Here is an 18,785-nt window from a genome sequence, read left to right as displayed (position 1 = left end):
AGAACAACCATTTTCCATAGCTTTCTTCGCACAAAAAGGCTGCCATATTTATGTTAGCTTAGCAACCTAGCATTTTTACGCTTTCTACTGCTGTTTCAAATATCTGCAGACTCCTAGATGCGAAAAATCGCGCCAAATTACGAATGTCAAATATACTCGACTGTTCTTCGTGTTTTTCACATCCTGAGCCCAGAGAAATACCGCTAAAAATGTCTGACATTTCTCTCAATTTCGAAAAGGAAGCCCTAGGCTGTAAGCTAAAAGTCACTGGATCCCCTCCGACTTATATAAATCAGCAGCGCAGTCTAGAATCTGAAATAGCTCTGTCAATATACATCCCATATCTAATTCTGATGAAATGACATAAGCTTGTTGGAATGAAAGACGAGAGAGGAAATGAGTTTGACTACATTGACCTTCTTCATTTTTGGATTTCTGGTCGATGGTTTAAATTAAGTAAGGAAAACGGAACAAGAATCCAAGGAAGATTGAGACGTGAAGCTGGTACAGTTGCTCCATGTTGTTTTCGCAATTTGACGCCAGTGAGCATGCTCCTTTGGTTTCAATGGTAACCGCAGACACAAATCATCACGTGAACAAAATGTCACGAATTTCTGCCAATGATGCAGAGTAATGCAGAATGACAGCAAAATTTTAAAAGTAAACTTTGGGTATCGTTCTTCTTCTTCTGGTTGTGGAGGTTTTTTAAAAGGTAAAATAACTCAGATACGACTAAGGGTGTGAAGAATGAGATCAAAGGAATAATAATAAACAGATTCAGTCAAGATAATTAATCCATATACATTATTCACGGCATTCTTACAGACTTCAAGGCTTGATTTCTCAGATCAATACGTCATTGGGTAAAGAATTCCATTCCTTTACTGTGCACGGGCAAGAAAAAGAGTACTTTTGGTATATGAAGGTATATTTTCATGGCCAATCTACCGCTTTCAAACAAAAGCAAATTTCGACCAACTAATCTTGCGTTTTGTGCTATCGTCCATTTAACGCAACACAACCCTTGTCTGTTTAGTAATGTGTCCAGTAAAAAATATTGTAACAGGCAAAGGTCAAAGGAAACAATACACGCGAAATGCTGTCAATCAGGTTTGCCATCTTTTTCATTCTTTTGTTTTTCGTGTTCTCTTGTATTTCGCAACTATCCAACGATATCTTGTCAACTTTGATGTCCTTAAGACCCATTTCAAGGTCTTCTCCATTCCCCATATAAGCATGGCCATTGGGCTTCTTGCTACTTCTATCATTAGTCTCGGAGCCAGACAGTGATTTGGATTTGGGGATCTAAAAGATTGGAAGAATAGAATGAGCAATCAACAACGGCATGGTGACAATTAAGATAATGATGACGATGATGATATTGATGAAAACGACCTTGTCAGTTGTCTAGAAAAATAGTCATGATAACTGTGATAGCCATGTTGACGACGATGAGAATGATGACGCTTTACGATTATGTAAATGATCACGAAGAAGTCATCGTGAATAATCGGGTAAAGTTGGTAATAATATGAATAATGGCGATGATGATGACGACGAGAGAGATGGTAATCACGATGATAATGATGACAACGATTGTCAGTAATCAAGTAAACTGCTCCTGGGGACGACAATGGTCATAATGATGACGACGACAATGATGATGATCACGATGATAATGATGATGACGAAGACGATGTTGGTGATGACGATGACAATAATGATAAACCTCACTAAATGACTTCGTCAACGACGAGGTAAACATGAATTGAAGCATCAACAAGTACACCTTATCAAAAGCCCATGATAAGGTGCTTGCCTCTCCCATACAAGCCCTATGAGTCAAACTTGGCACCTATCTTTCTATTTTTAGAACGACCCTAGTTCTTCGGCTCTCCACGCTCTGTTTAGAATGGATAATAACAATAAACTTATTGTCAAACGGAGACAAAAATAGCAAGACCAATATATGCAAATTGTGCAAGTTGATGCAAATTGATGTAAATGTGAGTCTCCTGCTGAAGGGTTAGTTCTAAAAATAGAAAGATACGCGCAAAGGTGGACTTAAGGATACAGAGTACATGGAGGCGCCTCTTCATTCGTTCCTGACCGTACTTCACAAAAACTGCGTTACCTTGCGGCTTATATTTCCATCCTTTTTGGTCGCTTTCTTTATGAGTATATACACGGTCGTGGATTCAATCAAAGACAGGAACACGAAACTGAAGGATACAAGCAGGTACCAATCCAATGTCTTTGCATAGCTTACTTGAGGCAAGTTACTATTCACAGATCCAAGGAGGAACATGATGGTCAGAATTGTGGTGATACCCAGAGCCATTCTGTTGCCGATGTCATCTTTTTCCATCCAGAAGGCGATCCAGCTTAGCATCACAAGAAACATATCCGGTAAGTAGATCTGAATGAGAAAGTAACCAAGGCGTCTTTGAAACGAAAAGGTGACAGTTATTGTTGAGTAATTCCCTAGCAACGGAAATGAAAAAAACGTATGTCAGCATTTATGTTCCCTTGATAGGCTAAATAAACCCCCCCCCCCTTTTTTTCTTTCTTTTTTTGGACGCGCCACAAGGATGAACGTGACTTCGGATCCAGACCTAAGCGACATAATGGAACATGAATTTCTGTTGTTTTTAATACAATGTGTTAGCTCATGTGACCAAAAGCCATATTTGCATACTACAAGAAAAGGAAAACTTTTCAGTAAAATAGAGTTCAATAGGCCACATCGGAAAATATCATGACAGTCTTTGTTTGCCCCCCCCCCCCCCCCTTTCTCCCCAAAAAAAATTTGCATAAGCATTGTTTCCATTTTATTCCAAATTTTTAGGGACAAACAAAGAGTATTATGGTATTTTCCGAAGTGGCCTATTCCCAGAAGCATATTTCATTCCTCCAACATGGCCGCTGCTTCTTTATTTCAATGGCTGACGTGACGTCAGTAAAAATACTCCATAACGTGTGCCGTTATTCTTATCTTTTTAAGTCTTAAACCCATGTAACAAAGATAAGAATTCCAACCGTCATTTCTTTTGTTTCTACAGCTCGAAGATAATCACGGAAATGCTCAAACGAATAAATGAGCCTAGGATGATTTTGAACCCAGACAGACAAACGGACAATAAACAGAAAAACAAGTTACCGCGAAAATACCTACCAACGGCATAAACGCTTACATCAGATGATAACTTGAATCCTTTGTATTCAAACTGAGCCATTTCCTTGCTTCCAACTCCAACTTCTTCCGGAATCCATTCGTACATAATTTGATCAGCAGTATAGGCGTCTATCGTGATAGAGATACAGAAATCCTCACTCGATACAAGTTATCTTCTTTCTCATTTACCAGCTTACAATTTCCTTCGTCGTATCTCACAACAATTGTGGGAAACCCATTCTTCGACACCTCAGCGCCAGTAATATTCTCGGGTCGGGACATTCGCCACCTAACCGAGTCCCAGAGCCTCAGTCTTTTAGCAAAATGGTACAGCGGTGATAAACGTGGTAAATCAATGCATTTTTTATACACTTGACGTTTGGTATGCGGCCGGCTGGGCAACTATGTATAGACACCTTACTATAAGAATATATAAGTAGTTTTCAAACATTGCAACAGTATCAGCCTATTGAGGAATTTTTAAATCTTTTCCTGAATTTTTGTCTTAATTATTAACAAACATTTCGACTGAAACCATCAGTCTTTATCAATGAAGTTTGTCACGTGAAAAATTCCTCACTTGAACTGAATCTGGATGAACAACAACATTCACTATCAGTATCAGCCTAGCATACCAAACGTCAAGTGTTTATAAAATCCGTTGTTTTACTTTGTTTATCACCGTGGCCGCTTTTTTTCTTCTATTATTAGCTAAGATGGTCTAAGAACAAGAGTTTAAGGCCCTGCCACACATATCCGAAGATTTCTTAATTAATCCGCATCTTTTTCTTTGCGGACTCGCCTTCCTTCCAGACGTATCCGGCGAATGCGACATGGGAATCCGCAACTTTCTGACTTTCGCTGTCCAGATTGGAAAGTTTTCAAACGCAAACAATTTTGAGTCGTGGAGGCATTCTCTTCAAAATGGAACTACGGTCCGCCAACTCGGTGCTGTTGGCCTGTAGGCCTTTTTGAATGTTGTTAGATCTGTCGTAACAGTGGTTTGTTTATGCTTATCATTGTTTGTGTTCATCCAATTTAATGCATAGATCGTTGCATGGCATTGCAATCTTAAGTTATAAAAGTTTATTAAGAACACGTTTAATATGTCATTGAATAGGTTATCAAGTGAAGCTATGATCTTCGCAGTTAAAAACGCAATTTTTACAATTGCTTAGAGAAGCCTGAGAAATTCAGGACTTCAACGAGGTTTGAACCCGTGACCTCGCGATTCCGGGTTCAAACCCCGGGTTCAAACCCTGTTGTAGTCCTGAATTTTTCAGGCTTCTCTAAGCAATTGTAAAAATTGCGTTCCTAACTGCGAAGATCATAGCTTCACTTGATTTCACATCCACAGTTCATATATGATTCATTTCATATACCATTTCATCATTGAATAGGTTATGTCGAAGAATTCGTGATCAAACCGTGAGACGTAATTGGACAAAGATTATATTTGGATATACTATTTCTATAATAACATGCCATAGAAACCCACGCCATGCCTTAAAATTCACTATCTCCTACTGAATGACTGATGTTTTAGTCAGTCACGCAGAGAGAGAGAGAGAGAGAGAGAGAGGGGATCTACTGCGAGTCTCCTGGACCTAACTCGACCCATGCCATAGAGGAGTCATTATTTTCCGCGTCAATTAAATTGCTAATTTTGATATTTGACAATACGTAATCAAAAAAGAAAGACCTATCAGAAGTCCATTATACTCAGAGGAGCCGATCTCTCTCATTCGGCCTTGGTCCATCAATTTAGGGTATCATTTCAATTTTTAAGACAGGTCCCGCGAAATGATGACCAATCAGATTAGGTCTGATGACCACAACGCCTCTGATCGGTCTGCAATCAAGTAGACGCGCGAGGGATTGCTAACGCAAAAATTAAAAAAGACTTTAGCCGTTCTCGTGCTAAATTTAAAATAGCAGTAAGCTTCCTGAGAATATATAATACAGTAAAATGATGGGCAGCATTCCATCCCAGATCAACACATCTAGGTTGTGGACTTCTTAGAAGGGGTGTGTGAATTGTAAGCTCCAAAGTTGGTTCGTGACCTCCTATTGAGCGCGGGAAGGTGACAATGTCAGCTAAAGTCACAATTTGTCAGGTTTTTAAATTCGTTTTTCGAGCACGCAGGAGTCTTCTTTAATTATTGAAATGATCCTCTTCATTAAATTAAACTACCTACTACTTACAGCTTCCAAATTCGAGATGACACGTCTGTGAGTCTAATGGGTAATCTTCTAGATTCATAACGCAAGAAGCGAGTATGACAGCTCTGAAATGAAATCAAAGATGAAGTGAATGTATAGCAATTATAATAATAATACGAGGAAATGATCCTCGTACTTACTAAGACAATTTGGGAAACCATGCAATTTTGATGAAGAAATCAGTGAAAATAGGGCGGATTTGGCCAGATGCTTGTGACCTTTTGGCTATAAGTCTTAAAGGAATCCTTTACTTTAACAAAGATAACTTTACACCACAGAAAATAATATAGTAACAGTTACAATTGTTTGAGATTGTTTGTATCCAAAGGAAATGAATTACAGAATTAGCCAGTATCAAAAATATCGTAATAGAGGTTTTGCACGGCAGCCATATATTGGGACAATAGATTCTTTTTCCTATGGGAAAAAATGTTCTTTCTAATGCAAAACATTTTCATTGTTCCTGCCATGCAACATGGCTGCCGTGCAAAACCTCTACTCTCTTTGTTTGTCCCTCCACAATTTTGCATAAGCGTTGTTTCCAGTTTTTCTTGGGACCATTGTAAGTCCCAAGATAAAATAAAAGCAATGCTTATGCAAAATTTTAGAGGGGCAAACAAAAAGTGTTATGGCATTTTTGATACTGGCTAATTGCTTGTTCAAATTCGTTTTCACATTTCCCGGGTGCCGCCATCTTGGAAAATTGTCCCGTGTTACAATTGCTCTGTTGTTACAAAACACAAGCTATTTGTATCAGGATAATAGAGGAAACGTGACACGTTACAATTATTACGGAGCTTAGAGTACGCAAGGACAACGACGACGATGACCACTACTTCGAGAACGCCATGAAAAAATAGGGAGCTTAAGCAACGACAACAGCGACCGCAACGAGAACGTCATGTCAAAATATAAATTCACGTTCATGTAATCACTTCGTGACTATTTATTATGAAAAGGGTGTCGTATTTTCTAAAAAGGACACTGCATGGTCGGAACGGCGGTTAACTTAGGGGATAAAATGAAAATTTATCCTCAAGTGCTGACTTTTTTCATAAAGCCTCAAATTTGGCTATTTCACGTTGTTGTTTTGCAGACGAGCATTCTCGTCACCAGAGCCTCGGGTCGACCCAACGCTCTGGGAAACTCTATTTAGAAGAACATGCGCTGTAAGGTTCTTATAGCCAAAAATTGGCTATTTGAACCTCACTGCGCCTGCTCACTCCTCGAGCTAAAACGAATGCACCAATTAGAGACGCTTTTGACTGTTCTTCGCGAAAACCAATGAGAAGACACTTTGTTTGAGGGTTCCCCAGTGCTCTTCTCTCCCTCAGTCAAGAGAAGAGCTCTGGGGTCGAGATTGGCAGACGACGGCAAAAACATGCAAATTTGTGACATTTTCGTTGCTGTCAACGTCGTCATTGCTTACGCCCCGCACGTGCATTTGACATGTTGGCGCGTTCCTTCGCCGTTCTCGAGCTGACAGCAGGGAGTTTAAAGCACTGGCTAAACTATCGAACGAAGTTGGATTCAACGCTCCAACGTAACTTTGTTCGCTTCGACATTGTTCGACTGTTTGGCCGCCCATGTTGAAAGATGTTCGTCCAACATGTTTTGTTCGATCAAGTGTTCGATGGAATCTCTTTTGATCAAACAGCAAATCCAACAATCACTGAAAAATTCTGCTTGACGTAACAATGTTACAGTGTTTTGCCGCTCTTCCAACAAAGTTGTCTCCTGAATCGAGTCTCGTCCGCGCTGCTAGCCAATCACGAATCGCTATCAGCCTTATTTTCAAGCCTACAGTAGGCTTCTAGCATCATTTGCAACAAAGATGACGGACACATCGTGGTTGTTGATGTCGTTGATCAACAGCCAGAACCCTTTATCGGCGAGTATGAAGCAAGGCCAAGTCCGAGGGACACTTTTTAAAAAGCCCCGTTTATCATGATCACTCTCTTTGGGAATGTCTGGTTCGATAGCGTTTAAAATTTCTGCAAATTGATCGCGGCTCGTTCTCATCACCTCCTATACGTGGATGTATCTTGCAGTGAACATAGCCTTTTCTACTTGTTCTCTTAAATCCTTCTTTGGGCTTTTCCTCGTTTGAATCGAAATTGAAAGGTCGTAAGTTGGCCTCTTGTTCGGGAGCACTCGGATTTTTCCGATCATCCCCATTCGCTAAGTGGTAGAGCTGCCGAACTCGTAATCGGAAGGTCATAGGTTCGACTGCTGCAAAGGAGCACTCGGATTTTTTTCCGAGTATGCCCGAGTCACCATGTCAGGAAGTGATAGAGGTGAACAGGTGAATTCTTAGCCCTTTGACTTCCAGGATTGATCAATATGTAAATTCACCTCTCACTTTCAATACACTGTCAGGTAGACAAGTATTGAGAATGAAGATTATTATCAGTGCAAGGGAAGGATCCTAATATAACAGCAAATTCTCATGACCAGCCAAGGAAGAAAGGTATGGAAGTAGTTAGGAGAATGATCATGTGAGTCAAATGGTTGAGGACGCAGGTGAGAATGAAAAGGGAAGAGAAGAGAGATGAGAGACGAACTGAAGAAGCAGAAGAAAGGAGGGTAAATTAAACGTAGTATTGGAGTTGGTCTTTAGACGTGTAGATGAATTGATAAAGCGTTTGTGATTCAGCCCATAGTCTCACATTCCCATTTCGAGCTTACCAAGTTGTGATAATTTTTTCTTACCCAATGCTCAGCACCATGTCACCACTGGGCCTGATTTTTACGGAGCTGTGCAGCTCTTCAACTGGGATCATCAGATTCGATTCACGTGCATTGTAGCAGTATGGATCTGGTTTCCATATCTTACTGATATCTCTTCCTCTTAGGATTTGTGTTCGGTTTGACTTGCCAGCCAAGCGTAAATCTGTCCAATATTGGCGGAAGTAAGCGTGTACCTTGTATTCCTGAAGTAAAACAATAACGGATCTCGCTTGTCATCGCTATAATTACTAAGAGGTGCATAAATAGGGGGATCTTTGGAGAAGGCTTAGTAATAATAACCATAATAATCATCATCATCGTCATCATCATAACAATGACAATGATGATGGTGATAGCAATAATAATAATAATAATAATAATAATAATAATAATCGTTTTTTTCCCCAAAGAGCTGATTATTGTTTGCTCAGGTAAAGGACCGAACAAGTGATCGAAAGGTTGTTGGTTCAACAAGCGCTGGGAGTTTTATCCCAGCATCCCGGAGTCACCACTTTAAGAAAAAAAATACCTCCTATTAAACTGTTAGTAGTCTTAAGCAGAAGCACGTGACCTTAAAGCGTGTAACTTGCAACTCTTTTCCTTGGAACAAAGCTGGGGATTTTAGGAAACCAATTTTATGCCCAAATATGGACAAAAATAAGATCGATGCTGTTGGAAATAGACACTCTAGCGAGTGAACTTGAACATGTCTAGTTGGATCAAGTGACAGTTAATGTCTTTGGACAAAACATGTTGTACTTACGTTCTAATTTTAGACTGTTATGTAAAAGCCTGGTTTTGATAACAATGAAAAGCCAGGCCACAAGCGACTCCTCAAAACAAAGATAGTAAAATGTATTTTAGCGTACCATGTTAGCTTCCTCAAAGTTTCCAAACGATTCAATATAGATGCTGCTTCGGATTTTCGTAGGTGTACCTTCTTCTAAAGGGTAAAAGAAAATGACCATTATTCACTGCCTTGTTTCCGGGAGCTTGTCTCGTAGAATTTGCTCGACTTTATGATAATTCATCAGTCCCAATCGATTGTTAGCTACATGTAAGTACCTATACCTACCGAAGTTTGGGTACGTTGTACTGTCGTAGTCTTTGAAAAACATGGTTATCACTTCTCTATCACAATAAATTCTGTTGACGCAATAGGAATCAAATTAACAGTGTGCCAGAGTAATGGTGATAATGATGATGACGATATTGATGACGATGACGATGATGATGATGATGACGATGGCGATGACGATGACGTTGACGTTGACGTTGACGTTGACGTTGACGATGATGATGATGATGATAATGATGATGGTGATGATGTTGAAGATGATGACGATGATGATGATAATGAGGATGATGATGATGATAATGGTGATGATGTTGTCGACGATGTTGAAGATGATGACGTTCACGATAACGATGACGATAATGATGACGTTGGCGATGACGATGATGGTGATAACGATGAATATCTGAATGCGTTGGCATTTGCCTCTTAATCTTCTTCCTTGGTATCAAATACAAAACAGAGTAAGGCAGATTGAACATTAAAGGGATGTAGAGGATATTACACAGCGGCGCGAAGTTATGATTTTATTTCGAGTGGTGAAAACAATATTTTATAAACAAGTGCAGCGAGTGAGTAAATTATTGTTTTTCAAAAGAATAAATGAAATTCATATCTTCTAGCCAATGTATAATTTTCTTTTTATTATACAGACAGGTGTGTTTTACTCACCATTTTTCTATCAAACACCGAGCTCAAACTTTATCGCAAATTCTTGCAGCTCGGTGCAGGAATTTCCTCAATTTTTTCATTTCTTTTTCACTTGCAAGGAACTCCTTGAAGAATTTTAAGCCGTATGAAGTTTTATTCTTCGTGTTAGAATTTTGTTGTTTCTGAGAAAAAGGATTTTACGTCAGCTTTAGAGAACTTCACGAATCTATCAATCGCCATTCGGTACAACGAACTACGAAAAGGCGGGAAATGCTGTCATCAATATCCTCACTAGTGAAGATATGGAAATGTAGTTTCCTAAAAATTTTATGAGTGGTGTATTTTCCAGTAAAACACTCCTGTCTGAGAGTGAATGCACGAGACATCTAAGGACCCTTTATGTAAAACCTTCACACATTTTAGTTTCATTTTCAGTCTCCGTTTATTTGCCACAATTTTCAGTATAATCAATGACATAATTGTAATATGCCATAAAAGACATTTTGGTGCCGAAGTGGTGAAGAAGGCCATTAACACGATTAGGAACTAAATGAGCATCACTCGACGACTGACTTGCTTAAAAAGTGCAATATCAGCTTTCGTTTACTTTAGTCGGCATTATTTGGGACAGTCGACAAAAAACGTAAACGTTACGAAAACATGGGAAAAAGATTGTTTGTGTAAATAGAACGAAAACAACCTATTTCAGTATCGATAACTTAGCAGGGGTTTAATTTGTTAAAAGCAAACAGTTACATGGCCATTTTAGGACGTACCTCGCAGAAAGTTCAACATTGATCTGCACGCCGCAAAATTTCCCAATAATTTTAACCTCCATTATAAAATAGTGAGTCAACAAATTGGCAAATAAGTTTAGCGGTCGTACTTTAGAATGCTGCCCGCTAGAACAGTGGTCAATTGTAGTTACGTTGAAATTAAAGCAGGGGCACCCAACGTCAATTTTCGGAAAATATCTGTTCGGAAGACGATCAGAGATCTAGAATTTTCGGAACATTTGTTGTAAAATGTCTTGCTTGCCTGCCTCTCCTAGGATTTTCGAACATCTGAAAAATGGTATAATTGCCCATTTTTAAAGGACTTTTTACCCCAAAAAGGTCACCTAGAATTTTCGGGGGCCTTTTTTCTGGCTGAAATTTTCGAAAAGGTAGGTTTTGATCCCTATAATTTGCGGATCACTAGTTTTTCAGCTAGGAAATCCGAACAGATGAAAAAATTTTAGGGGATAAAAATATGCCTATATCTACCGTCTAAATACTAGCAAAAATATGTTTAACAATGCTATGTTTAAGTAGTTTTGAACTATATTCTCGTTGGGTGCCCCTGATTAAAGAGAAACGTGTAGGGCACGGTATGTGTGCATGTAACACCAAGTGTTGCCTTCTCGTGTAAGCATAACTTTCCATTATTTTCCCTTCAATGGGCCGTTTTTCGAGCTATTGCGTGGACCCATTAACTAAACGAAATAGAGAAATGATCAATGAACGAAATGATATATGAAATGAATCAGTTACTGAACTGCAGATATGAAACCAAGTAAGGCTATGATCCTTACTTGATTTCATATCCGCAGTTCAGTATATGTTTCATATTTCATATATCATTTCCTCCATTGATTCATTCCACACGGGAAAATTAGAACTGAAAATGACCAACCCCCAACGTCAGTGGGTTCATAGCTCAGTTGGTTAAAGCGTCGCACCGGTATTGCGAGGTTACGGGTAGAAGCCCCGTTGAAGTCCTGAAATTTTCAGGCTTCTCTACCGTGACGCAGTTGCTAAAATTGCGTCCATTACTGCGCTAATCATAGCCTTTCTTGAGGGAAATAATCCTCGCATTTTTCTTGACAATTTAAGCAATTGTCTCTTATGGACGCCTGAAAAATTAAGGTACTTACACTTCATAGCAGCACAGTAGAAGAAATAGTCGAAATCCTGCAGGCTCCATAGTCATTCTTGCGGTACAGACTAACACTAAGTAAACAAAAGAGAAATGGAAATTCTTGACTTAATTGAGGAATTTGATTATTTTGAGGAGATTAGAAAGAGGCGTTTTTGAGCCACTAACAGAATCTGAAAATTAGCATTTGGGTGCCAGGACAGAACTCTCTCCTACATTGTTAAAATTGTTGTCTCCAATAATTAAAGGATACTTTAATGCTAAACAATATAATTGTGGTAGTTTCAAGACAGGTCAATTCAAAAGGAAACAGCCCACTTTAAGTGTTACATCTATTGTAAAACCGCAACGTACGACTTCATCGCCCACTCAAATCATATATTTATTCCCAGATTTATTCACAGGTTAGTGTTTGTACAGGAGCAATCAGTGGAACGTCGTATTCCTGCTTACTCGTTCTCCTCATAAGTGAAGCGCGTATCTGACATCAACGCGTAAAGAAATTTTTTGCGTGATCTTGCAATCATATCATGGACCGTCAGGAAGTCGGTTCATTGTCAGTGACGCGAGTTGTTACGTGAATGTCCGACAATTTTGTCCTTCTATTTTTGGACAGTATTTCTGGAGTTCATTCTGGCGTGCTAATCCTTTTTAATTTGGTCAAGAGAAAGCCTAAAATGCAAGACAGTAAAACACTGTAAAGTCCCGAGTTTGACCAGCTTAGAACAGAGCAAATGCGGACGGAACGAGAGTTTTTCAATTTCATCATGATGCAAAGTCCAAGAAGTTAGCTTATCATCGGTTGTTACTGGTCATTTCGTTTATCCAATCAAATAAAAGACATTGTGGTTTCGTCTTTTGTTCTTTTCGTAATTCGCACGTGCCTTGTTATGCAGTCGATACGATTCTCAGCTCCATTACCCTTACTAGCAAATATTACGTAATAGCTTCTGTGTCTATGTTTGTCAGTGTGTTTTTATTTATATTCTATATAAACTATATACACCCATAAGTGTTTTCTTTCATTCTTTCCCTTTAAAACCAAACCACCTTCCTGGTCCATCAACAGGGCCAAGTATTGGCCCTGTTTCTGTTATTTAATGCTTGTTTCTAATGTATTTTAGAGATATGTGGAGATCATGAATGACGGTTAGAGATTGAACGTCCAAGCATTCAGCCTCAAGAGAGCAAATATGACAATCGATCGAGATTCATGCACAGGAAGTTGAACAATTAACGTTAGGAAGTCGATAACAACGAAAACAAATGCAATAAACGGAAAAAGTTTGAGAAAATGCTTTGCAGAAGTATATAAAAATAACAGTCGAAGAATTAAGGTCAGACATAACGAAGAGAAAGTTTGCAATTGATTTTTGAATAATCGTAAACCCGGGCTGTGGACTTCCATCACGGTTATCAACTTAAAATCGGCACTACTCCAAGGGATAAAGATTTCCGCTGAGTAAAATCTAAATGCAACTCGATCTGTTTCCTATAAGCTCGAATTCTTCCAGTTATATTTTTCTTAAAATACGTCATTGCTATTCATCGTACTCTCAAAGAAATTTAACTGATTTACAAAAAAAGTAATATATATACTTTCAAGCAAGGTTTCCTCCTATTGTTTAACTCATCTGGCGAAAGCACTTCCTTTAATATCAATGACCGTTTTTATACTAGAGACGCATAATCCGTCCAGACGAATTATGCGTCTCTCATGTTATACATCTAGTGTAAAGACGGGACGAACTATATGAGACGCATAATTCGTCTTGGACGAACTTGGGCAAACATTTTCTCTGCGTCTGTTAAATTCGTCTAGTATAAAGACGGGCGCTAGGCGCATAATGCGTCGGGATGAACTTTCCAGTTTAGTGAGTCTTCGATGACGCGCTAAAATGGATTCTTCGTCCAGACGCATAATGTGTCTTGTGGCCGTCTTTACACTATGCAAATTTAACAGACGCAGAAAAAATGTTTGCCCAAGTTCGTCCCCGACGAATTAAGCGTCTCTAGCATAAAAACGGCCAATATCAGACTTCTAAACTGCCCATGTTACAGCAGAAACTGAGGAGCAGTGCCTGAAAGTTTTGGCAAACTTGCAATTGTGGCAAACTGGATACTATGGCGACGTCTAACTATATTTAAAGCTGGACAAGAATTTGCGTTTATAATTTCAAAAATACAACACAGATCAAGTTTACCTCCTTTTGTCTCAGAATCGAATACAAGACAGTAAATAAAACAAAATATGACAGAAAATGCATCATACGCTGCGAGGGGTCAGTTTGGATCGAACTACGCTTCCGCAGAGAATTTCAACGTTCCTATTGGTTTTGGTTTTGGTTTCTTGCGCCATCACGAAATTAATGCATTCGCTTGTGCAAAAACTATAACGTTAACTGCTTTGATGCTCTTCGATTACTTTGCAAAGGAAACAACAGACAACTTACATCCTGTAAAGCATAATACACTAATGAGAACTAACCTTAATTGACAGAAGGTGAACACCAATCTTCCTAGGAAATACAAACCAAATTTTCTATCGTTGCGTAAAGCCGAGACGATTACTTTAGCATCAACGAAATTGTGACTGTAAATGGATTTTAAGTGTCTGTGTGGTATTTAAAACAATACCATTATGCTATCATGCAAATTTGTTTGACCTTGAGCTTTTTATAATGTTCAGAACAAGAGTTAAACAACCTCAGGGCGTCACCATTAACGATACATTAGTTTGCAATTTTCTGAAATCGAAATCAGTATATTGAGCTGGGATCCCTGTGATGTTTATAATGGCGACTAAAGATAGTTACTTTCAACAGAGTTAATGCATGGAAGGTGGTTATGATACTCGACAAGTCTTTGTTTCATTTTCACCTCATGGTATGACGTAAGTCATGCTATGGGGTTTAGGGTTTGGGGGCGAAATTCAATTAAAAATCACTCACTCACATTGTTAGACATTAATTTATGCATTAACGTGGATTAAACAAATGTTTCTCCCCCTCCCCGACAAGTTTACTTGTTAAAAGTCACGGTGTACGTATATTTGGGGGGTGGTACAAAGGCGGGAATGGACTGATTCAAAATGGCGTCCTGTCCCCTGAAGCATGATGGGTTTTTGATTCCAAACCCGATCAAAACATACCTTTTGTGGAGCCAAAAATGGAAAGGAAATATGCTACAGAATACTCGACTGCAGGGAAATGGGCGTCTCAGTCCTAAAAGTGACGATAACATGAACGATTCGTGCGTGAAGACCCAAACACCCACGACGACGAAAACTTCGAAATGTACTGTGTTTTGAATGCACATCACGGACTATGGGGCCTCTCGAGACTTTTGGGAAAAAAGTGGTAGTTGGATGGAGGTTTAGAGTTAATTTTGGTAAACCGTGAGGTGAAGAGCCCAGCTAGGAGGACATCCTTGGACGACGACGAATCGACTGGCCACAGGAAGAAAGCAGTATATTGAAATGAACGGTTTATCATCTGGGACAAAAGGGAAGCCTTCCTCCTCCTATCATATGGCATTTTGTGTAACCTCAATAGCATTATAGAGATGAAAACACACAAAAGTGAGTGTATAATGTACATACCACATGATATAGTAGTAGCTACATGTAAATGTATGAAGTAAACTTACTACTTCTCTATCAAGGTCAAAGGATTCCAATTGAAATGATGTACTGGTACATCTATTCCAATGTTTGACTGTCAAGTTTTCTTTCCTGCATATTACACATGTTGAAAAACATTGCATAGAATTTCTTCTTGTTGCTGTCATCACACTTGATGCATTTTTGAGTGAAAAATGATGATAGTGATGAAATATTCCACCAGGTTAATTTATATAACAACCTTCCAAAAAAGCACTGTTAATTAGCAATACCATCTGGACTTTTTGTTTGCTTGCTTTCTACTCTGTATAGACACCCTGACATAATAACAGACTGTGAAAAAATGTATTAATTTATAACACTTTAAATGCAAGAACTATAGGGAAGTAAAATATTTTATTGATCTCCAACTTCAGTTTTATGCAACTCATAACCTTTGTTGTGGATTATAACATTTTCTTGTTTGAAATAAGGATCTTACATCACTCTTCTGCTCTGTAATCCCTCATTGATTATCAAATTTCACTTAAAAGCTCCACATACAGTCTTTTCATTATAACAAATTAGCTGGTGATTTTACCAAATCTGTGAATTATTTAGTTGCCCAAGAATTTGTCCAACTGGAAAGATTTTAAAATTCTGTCATTAATCGTAATTACCAACATAATGCTTTGATTTACAATTGCTATATCCCAAAAAAGCCAGTAATGTACCAGAAATGTAGATCACAATAATTATACAGTAACTTCGGAACAACAATTACATTTATGGAAAAATTTCCCTTCAAAACAACAACACTGTATAGTTCAATGTAATGTGTTTAATGGTTTTACCATAGGAAAAAATTGCATTTCCTATGATATGTGCCCATTACCCCCTCTGCCAACTCCTACAATTTTGGATCCGCAAGGCATCTTCCATCATTGGGCCTTGGAATATGAATGTACATGTACCATAGAATGACAGAGTAAAGAATTTTTTTTTTCAACAAAAATATAACAGTGTCAAAAAAACTTCAACAATAACAGCCTCTTTTTACAAAAATCAATAAAAATATTATTTCACATGTCTCTAAAAATGCTAACTTCAGTACATTGAGAACAGTGTCATCCATAACATCATCTACTCTCTGATAAATGTTAGTCCCATATTTTAACCAAGAAAAACTAATTGCAAAGTTTAATAGACGTGATTAATTTCTCGTCACTGAGCACATCAAATGTTAACTTGGGTACATTGAGAAGAGTGTCCTCCATAACATGAGTTGACAGCTTTGATACATCCTTGTCAATTGTGTAACCATCTGCACTGGATATTTTCTGAAAGAGGTCTTGCAGCGCTTAATGAAGACAATAATAACGTCCAGCATTTTCACCATCCTCATTCTTGATGCTCATGTTTGCAGTGCTGCTGCAGATCATGTCTGACTTTCGCATCTTCAGGTTACAATTGAGACACTTAAGTCAAGGGCGCCAAAAACTCATACCATGAGGTTGCTCTAAAGAGCCTTTGATTAGCCTTGGCGGCGCACGAAACGCACTTTTTTCGCGAAGATAACCAATCAAATCTTTCGATTAAATTATGCGCAACTAATTTGCGAATCCGTGCGAAGTGAAAAAAAAAGATTTTGCTCTGTCACGCAGGTCAATTCAACATCCGATTCGATTGCGATATTGTTCTTTGCTTTTGATAACCAGTCTCTCGATTAACTATGCTTTCAACTGAGGGGCCACTGAATGCAAATGAACTAACAAACCAAAATTATTACTTCGCAAACCGAGATTATTACTGCTCACTTTTAAAGTGCCCCTGTGACCAAAAAATCAATTCTCATATTGTTTTTGGATTTCAAATATATGTTAACGAAACACAAAGCAACCAGAATTTTAAGCCTTGATTTTAAAAAGACACCTATTTATTGTAACTAAATTTTCCTATTTAATGGTCCGCCATTACTAACTTTAAGATATGAACAGAGCCGGAGCGAGGAGAAAATGACGTCAAAGGCTTACTAGTTTAAGAATGCAATGCGTGGGTACGCAGCAGAATTAACATGCAGCACGAGAGTCTTGGACTGCTGTCGCCTCTATCATGAAATGGATCAAAGCTTCAATTGATTTCATATCCGCAGTTCATATATGATTCATTTCATACACCATTTCATCATTGATTCATTCCTCACGGGACCATTAGAACCCACAAATGACCAGCTCCCAACGTCAGTGGCTTCATACCTCAGTTGGTTAGAGCGTCGCTCCGGAATCGCGAGGTCACGGGTTCAAACCCCGTTGAATTCCTGAATTTTTCAGGCTTCCCTACGCAATTGCAAAAATTGCACACATAACTGCTAAGATCATAGCTTCACTTAAATTTTATGTGCCGACCTTTTCCTGATACATAATATGCAACTACACTACGAAGCGAAGATTTTTTTTTACCATTTCGTTCATTGTTCGAGCCGCCAAATAGCGCCAAAATTACAAGGACTTACGCTGGTACTTGCCTTCTAATTTGATCAAAATACCCTCACTTATCTTGAGTTCCAAGCTTTGAGCTGTGCGTTTCTTTCACGCTTCCATCGGTGCCGACCCCTCGAACTTTTCTTCAAAAAATACGTTAAATAAAACATTCCACCATAAAACAGAATCGAAAAGGACGCTTTTTCACGAATGGATGTAGCCTTCATCTGGTCTCACGAATGTCAGGCAGGATGTGAAAAAAAAAAAAAAACGAGAAGAACGACCATTTTCCATAGCTTTCTTCGCACAAAAAGGCTGCCATATTTATGTTAGCTTAGCAACCTAGCATTTCTACGCTTTCTACTGCTCTTTCAAATATCTGCAGACTCCTAGATGCGAAAAATCGCGCCAAATTACGAATGTCAAATATACTCGACTGTTCTTCGTGTTTTTCACATCCTGAGCCCAGAGGAATACCGCTAAAAATGTCTGATGTTTCTCTCAATTTCGAAAAGGAAGCCCTAGGCTGTAAGCTAAAAGTCACTGGATCCCCTCCGACTTATATAAATCAGCAGCGCAGTCTAGAATCTGAAATAGCTCTGTCAATATACATCCCATATCTAATTCTGATGAAATGGCATGAGCTTGTTGGAATGAAAGACGAGAGAGGAAATGAGTTTGACTACATTGACCTTCTTAATTTTTGGATTCCTGGTCGATGGTTTAAATTAAGTAAGGAAAACGGATCAAGGATCCAAGGAAGATTGAGACGTGAAGCTGGTACAGTTGGTACATGCTGTTTTTGCAATTTGACTCCAGTGAGCATGTTCCTTTGGTTTCAAGGGTAACCGCAGACAGAAATCATCCCGTGAACAAAATGTCACGAATTTCTGCTAATGATGCAGAGTAATGCAGAATGACAGCAAAATTTTA

General features: G+C 38.7%; 1 protein-coding gene across 4 annotated transcripts; it reads right to left on the bottom strand.

Annotated features, from left to right (window-relative positions):
* Positions 1–255: 255 nt before the first annotated feature.
* Positions 256–14,400, bottom strand: LOC138011778 (gamma-aminobutyric acid receptor subunit alpha-1-like). 4 transcript variants are annotated; one of them, XM_068858949.1, is made up of 9 exons: positions 11,940–12,000; positions 11,770–11,845; positions 9,204–9,274; positions 8,998–9,068; positions 8,111–8,331; positions 5,381–5,463; positions 3,176–3,304; positions 2,135–2,484; positions 256–1,305 (listed from the first exon to the last, which is right to left on the bottom strand). In XM_068858949.1, exons 1-9 carry the CDS (start codon positions 11,956–11,958, stop codon positions 1,033–1,035), a joined length of 1,293 nt encoding a protein of 430 aa, XP_068715050.1. In that variant the 5' UTR covers positions 11,959–12,000; the 3' UTR covers positions 256–1,032. The 4 variants fall into 4 exon arrangements, with proteins under 4 accessions (XP_068715050.1, XP_068715051.1, XP_068715049.1 ...); XM_068858950.1 differs by lacking the exon at positions 11,940–12,000 and adding an exon at positions 12,225–12,371 and having other exon boundaries at positions 327–1,305; positions 8,998–9,071; XM_068858948.1 differs by having other exon boundaries at positions 327–1,305; positions 8,998–9,071; positions 11,940–12,002.
* Between the last annotated feature and the right edge of the window lie 4,385 nt (positions 14,401–18,785).

This window comes from Montipora foliosa, chromosome 7 (genome assembly GCF_036669935.1).
Source record: "Montipora foliosa isolate CH-2021 chromosome 7, ASM3666993v2, whole genome shotgun sequence".
NCBI classification, from domain to species: Eukaryota; Metazoa; Cnidaria; class Anthozoa; order Scleractinia; family Acroporidae; genus Montipora; species Montipora foliosa.
This window is presented reverse-complemented; position numbering and strand designations above follow the sequence as displayed.

Excerpts from the sequence above, each read along its gene's own strand:
- LOC138011778 (XM_068858948.1), bottom strand. Across the intron at positions 9,275-11,769 it reads CTACTGTGCTGCTATGAAGT|AATTTATTGTGATAGAGAAG; the intron begins GTAAGTACCTTA and ends TTGCGTCAACAG. Across the intron at positions 9,072-9,203 it reads TACAACGTACCCAAACTTCG|AAGAAGGTACACCTACGAAA; the intron begins GTAGGTATAGGT and ends TTTACCCTTTAG.